Source organism: Gossypium raimondii, chromosome 12 (assembly GCF_025698545.1).
Source record: "Gossypium raimondii isolate GPD5lz chromosome 12, ASM2569854v1, whole genome shotgun sequence".
Lineage (NCBI taxonomy): Eukaryota > Viridiplantae > Streptophyta > Magnoliopsida > Malvales > Malvaceae > Gossypium > Gossypium raimondii.
In genome coordinates, this window is record NC_068576.1 from 2660418 (window position 1) to 2665962 (window position 5545).

At 37.9% G+C, this 5545-nt stretch overlaps 1 protein-coding gene across 1 annotated transcript; it reads left to right on the forward strand.

Moving 5' to 3' along the window:
• Window positions 1–725: 725 nt before the first annotated feature.
• Window positions 726–4847, forward strand: LOC105762797 (receptor protein kinase-like protein At4g34220). Its single transcript, XM_012580702.2, has 3 exons — window positions 726–1224; window positions 1448–3163; window positions 3988–4847. The coding sequence occupies exons 2-3, from the start codon at window positions 1489–1491 to the stop codon at window positions 4659–4661; spliced, it is 2349 nt and encodes a 782-aa protein (XP_012436156.1). The 5' UTR covers window positions 726–1224; window positions 1448–1488; the 3' UTR covers window positions 4662–4847.
• The last annotated feature ends 698 nt before the right edge of the window (window positions 4848–5545 follow it).

The window sequence follows — 5545 nt, forward strand, 5'->3', positions numbered from 1 at the left end:
GAGAAATTATTTTATAAATTTCTTTTATCATATCATTTATAATTCCGTTTAATTAAAAAATATATATCATCTTTAATTTATAAGTTTAATCCAAATATATATATGATATGAAAAAATAATACATCCTTTTTAATTGAACGGAACCATAAATGATGTAATAAAATAATTTTCCTCCGTCATGAGTTGTAAGAAAGCAAGTTAAAAGTGGTTATTTAAAATCACAAGGTTAGAATTTTATATTTTAAAATTAAAATGATTATCACATGTCGCACTTTGATTGAACCCATCCCATGTGACAGATTTACTAGACCTAATTTTCTAAATAATCTAGAAGATGAGTTAAGTTTAAAAATAATGTTTTATTTGTAAAAGAACCTTACGGAAGGAAGATGGCAGAGTGAGTTGATTGGGTTAAGGATGTTACAAAATTTCTAGTGTGAACAAAGATTAGTTGTAGGCTGATTGAAAATAGAGCATTACGGTAAAGAGTTGTTCGTCACACCAGACCCATACTTGCTACCCTTTGATTTCTTAAAGCTTTTTTCTTTGATTCCATGTCCTGTCTCGCCCGTGACAGATGTGGGATAGCCTTTGTTTTTTGCTTTTTGACAAATGGCCGCTTCCATGTGGAGACAAGACACTAGTAAGGGTCGAATTTTGATCTTTCCCATTCCCTCTTTTTGCACTTTAGTTCCCAAGTATTTTACCTTCCCTGACCTCCTTTACCCTTATCCCCTGTATTTTGTTTCCCTCCTTTTCTCCTTTTTAGATTTTACAACTGTTGAATAGTATACTTTTGCAAGCATCCTAAGCTAGGTGTTTAACTTAAGTAAAATTGGGAATGTGTTGTTGAACTGAATACAATCTCCAAATCTTCTTCACCGGGGAAACACAGGAAACACAGAAACGGACTCTTTAAGAGCCTAAGAAAAACGAAAATGGTGAGTGGGGCAGCCTCAGCATGCTATTCTGACAAAGAGAGAGAGAGAGGGACCAATGTGAATAAAATCAATACACTGCAAACTTATGGACCTTAAACTCAATAGGCCAGATAGGCGATTCCTCTGTCTCTGACTCTGCTTCTATCTTGTTTTCCTCCCCTAATTATACACTGCAAACAGCTCTGTTTACTTAAAGTTGAGATAGTACCACGTCAGTCTTTTTTTCTCATCTTATACCTTGATAAGCTAAGCTCCCTTCAGCATTATATCAACTTCACTTCTGGTAAGAAACAGCCTCTTTCTTTTCTCTGTAAACCTCTGCATTGCTCTCTGAAATAAATAACAGCTTTTCCTTTAATTTAGTGCTGAATTATTATCAACTCTGCTTTGTGTTGTGTTTGGTTTCCTTCAAATCAGTGCCATACTTTTGCTCTCTACCCATTTATTATCTTTTATTAGCAGATCCACCTTCGGTTCTAAATACTTTTGCTTCAATGAATGTGTAGCCTGAGACTCAAAACCAGCTCAAGATTTACAAGAAGAATCCATGGGCTTCAAGAGGAGCAATTCCCACTGCTTCAGCTTTCTCCTTCTTGTTTTCCTTATGGTTCCTTCACTAGCTCTCAACACTGATGGGGTCCTCTTGCTTTCTTTCAAACATGCCATCCTCAGTGACCCATTGTCAGTCTTGCAAAGCTGGAACCGTGATGATAAAACGCCATGCGCATGGACAGGAGTAACCTGCACTGAAATTGGGCTTCCAGGAACACCAGATAGGTTAAGGGTGACCAGCTTGGTTCTCCCTAACAGCCATCTTCATGGTTCAATATCGGAAGACCTTGGCCATATTCAACACCTTAGCCACTTGGATCTATCAAGCAACAGTTTTAATGGAACTTTGCCAAGCTCCATCTTTAACTCAACTGAGCTTCAGGTACTCTCTTTGTCCGGTAATCTCATCTCCGGTTCGTTGCCCGAGTCTATTGGTGCCCTGGGTAGTCTTCAGCTCTTGAATCTCTCTCATAATGCCTTGGCTGGGAAGGTACCTGAAAATTTGACAGCTTTGCAGAACTTAAGTGTTGTGTCTTTAAAGGGCAACTATTTGTCAGGTAATATACCTAGCGGTTTCGATTCAGTTGAGGCTCTGGATCTGTCATCGAATCTGTTTAACGGGTCTCTCCCTTTGGATCTTGGTGGTGTTCATTTAAATTATTTGAACTTGTCTTACAACAAGATTTCAGGGTCAATATCACCAGAGTTTGCAAAGAAACTTCCTCAGAATGCCACTATTGATCTTTCATTCAATAATTTAAGTGGGGCAATTCCAGAGTCTGTAGCTTTGCTTAATCAGAAAATGGAGTTCTTTTCAGGTAATTTTGATCTATGTGGGAAGCCATTGAAAACCCTTTGCGCAGTTCCTTCAACACTTTCTACTCCTCCAAATATGTCCCAATCCATATCACCAGCAATTGCAGTGATACCAAATACAGTAGTCTCAACCCCGGTAACAAGCTCATCACCGAACAACATTCAAAACCAAGCACGAGGCAGTCTAAAACCAGGCACCATAGCAGCCATAGCTGTTGCAGACTTAGCTGGTATATCCATTCTCGGCATGATCATTCTTTACGTTTATCAACTCAAGAAGCGAAAAGATCATCTCGACGATCCAAGCACCGCAGCAACAAGCTGCAACGTCTTAAAACAACCGAAAGTCATTGTCTCGAAAACAAATGTGGAATTAAGAACAAAAATGCCACCACCACCACCATCATCGTCATCATCACCACCATGTTCATGTTCATGCATGAAGTTAAAACTGATAGAAACATCGGAGACTAACAGTTCTGATAGTGACCTGGAAGAGAAAAACCAAGTCATAAACGTGAACCAAAGACCAGGGAAGCTGGTGACAGTGGATGGGGAAACAGAGTTGGAGTTAGAGACATTGTTGAAGGCATCGGCTTATATATTGGGGACGAGTGGTTGGAGCATTGTTTACAAGGCAGTGCTGGAGAATGGGACTGCATTTGCAGTAAGAAGGATAGGGGAGAGTTCAGTGGAGAGGTTAAAGGATTTTGAAAGCCATGTTAGGATGATAGCCAAGTTGAGGCACCCAAACTTGGTAAAGATTCGAGGGTTTTACTGGGGAGATGCTGAGAAGCTTGTTATCTATGACTACGTCTCCAACGGCAGCCTCGCCTGCACCACTACCGCTTACAGTAAGTTCCATTCCCTTTCTCATCATATGCACGTTAGCAGAAACCCATTTCTATTCACTAAAATGCGCTGCATTGCTCCTGCCTGTTCATACATTCTCTCTCCGTCTTCATCTTTCTAAGCATGTGTTCACGTGCACGATAGGCAAGTTTTATACTCTTTCTGCTAAAATGCGCTTGTGCACTTTAAGCCGTTAGATTTCAGTTGTGCGGCATACGTGCGGCTTATCCAACGGTGTAGGACCCGCAACAATGATGCATAAGATGTCTCATTCGCTCTTCTTTCAATGAGTTTGACAACTTTGTAGCTTTTGATTCGATGATAGCAGTAGAAGAGTGACCCAAGCTTACAAAATGTTTCTCAATATAAATAAAAATTCGTTTTTAATAACGAAAACATATATAACACTTATTTTTCTAAAATGTATAATTTTTTTCAAAATTTTTATAAGAAAAAATAATCAAACTTCACTGGGAATGTGGGATTTGTGTGGTTTAAGTTTGCTTTATTCTGTCTTTTTCCTTTCTTTTTGTGGAACTTACTAATTGTTTATGGTTAAAGATGAAAACACCTTTTTGGGTATTTTGAGAGAAGAGAACAATCAAACATAACTTAAGACAGAATTTGGTCCCCCCGCCCAGCCACCACCACCTTCAATTGACCCCATTCTCCACTCTTCCCCTGTTCGTTTAATTCTTAAGCTTTCTAAAATATCCTATTTCAATATTGTTTTATACATATACTGAATTCTAACCATGAAAATATATGGACCTGTTATCAATTATATTTACTTGCAAATGATATGATGTTTTGAACACAAAAACAGGAAGATCAGGCTCATCATCAGTTTGGCATTTACCTCTTGAAGCCCGTCTTAAAATAGCAAGAGGAGTGGCTCGGGGACTGGCCTACATTCATGAAAAGAAACAAGTTCATGGCAATATCAAACCAACCAACATCCTTTTGGATTCCAATATGGAGCCCATAATAAGTGATCTGGGTCTAGACCGCCTTCTCTCTCGCAACGGCGCTACCTACAAACCAAACAATTCTTCATCAATCAGGTTTCTAAGCAGCCAACGGTCCACAGCTTCTCGTGATGCTCCATCTGACCACCCCACAACCCCAACCAATCCTAGCCCCCATGCGGCTGCCACTTGTTCCACGCCCTATCAAGCACTAGAATCATTGAAGAACCTCAAACCAAACCCCAAATGGGATGTCTACTCATTTGGCATGATTTTGCTTGAGCTCCTCAGTGGGAGGGTGTTGTCGACGGGAGAGCTGGAGCAATGGGCGGTGGCAGCTGCTTCAATTGGGGAAGAAAAGAACCAGGCGGTTCGGTTGGGTGACATGGCGATAAAAGGTGACATGGAAGGCAAGGAAGAAGCCATTCTAACATGTTTTAGATTAGGGTTTAGTTGCGTATCGGTTGTGCCACAAAAGAGACCGTCCATGAAGGAAGCAGTTCAAATCCTAGAGAAAATCACTTGGTGCTGATAAAATGGTGCAACAGCTTCAGGCTGCTTTCGACTCTTTATTAAACCCTTTTGTTGACTTAAAATGCTTTGGGCATAAGGAGACTAGATAGATATTTTGTTGAATGTTGATAGTAGTCAATGCAAGAACAAATGTACTTGTTTAACCCATTAATCTAATGCATAACCACCACATACTACTACCATAGATGTTTTGTTATTTCTTATGATGTTTGGTTTTGTTTGGGGTAGAGCATTCAAATATGGATTGCTTGATTTCAGCAAACATATATAACATAATTAATTTTTTGAAGTTTATATAAAACAATTTCAAGTTGGGAAAAATTGTGTGTGAGAATAAGAAAGGATTGTACAAAACTGTTATTACACGTTATTCTTATCCCTCTCCAATGAGAGAAAGACAAATCATATTTTTTTCTTCTAATTTTTAGTTTTTTTTCCTGGAAAAATTCAAATCCAACTTAAAAATGCTGAAAATCAAGAGGAAAGATATGATTTGTCATTCTACCATTGAAAAATGATAAGGATAACGTGAAATCATAGTTTCATATAATCTCTGCTCATGTGAGAGTAACAGAAAAACACAAATTGAAGGATGTAATAACATTTGTATTCGGTGAAAATGGTATAGATTTAATTAAAATTTTATAACTATCTATTTTAATAAACTAACTGATTTATTGGGAAAACAACAAAGTAATTATATAATCGAATTATAATTTGGCAAGTGACAAATACAATTTTAATGCTCGATTGAATGATGATGATTATCCATAGAATTCATGTTGAGGTTAACGATATGCAAATTTCAATATTTATGGATATTTGATTTTTTAGATAATATTTAATTATTTAATTATTATTTTATGTTGATATTAATTCTTT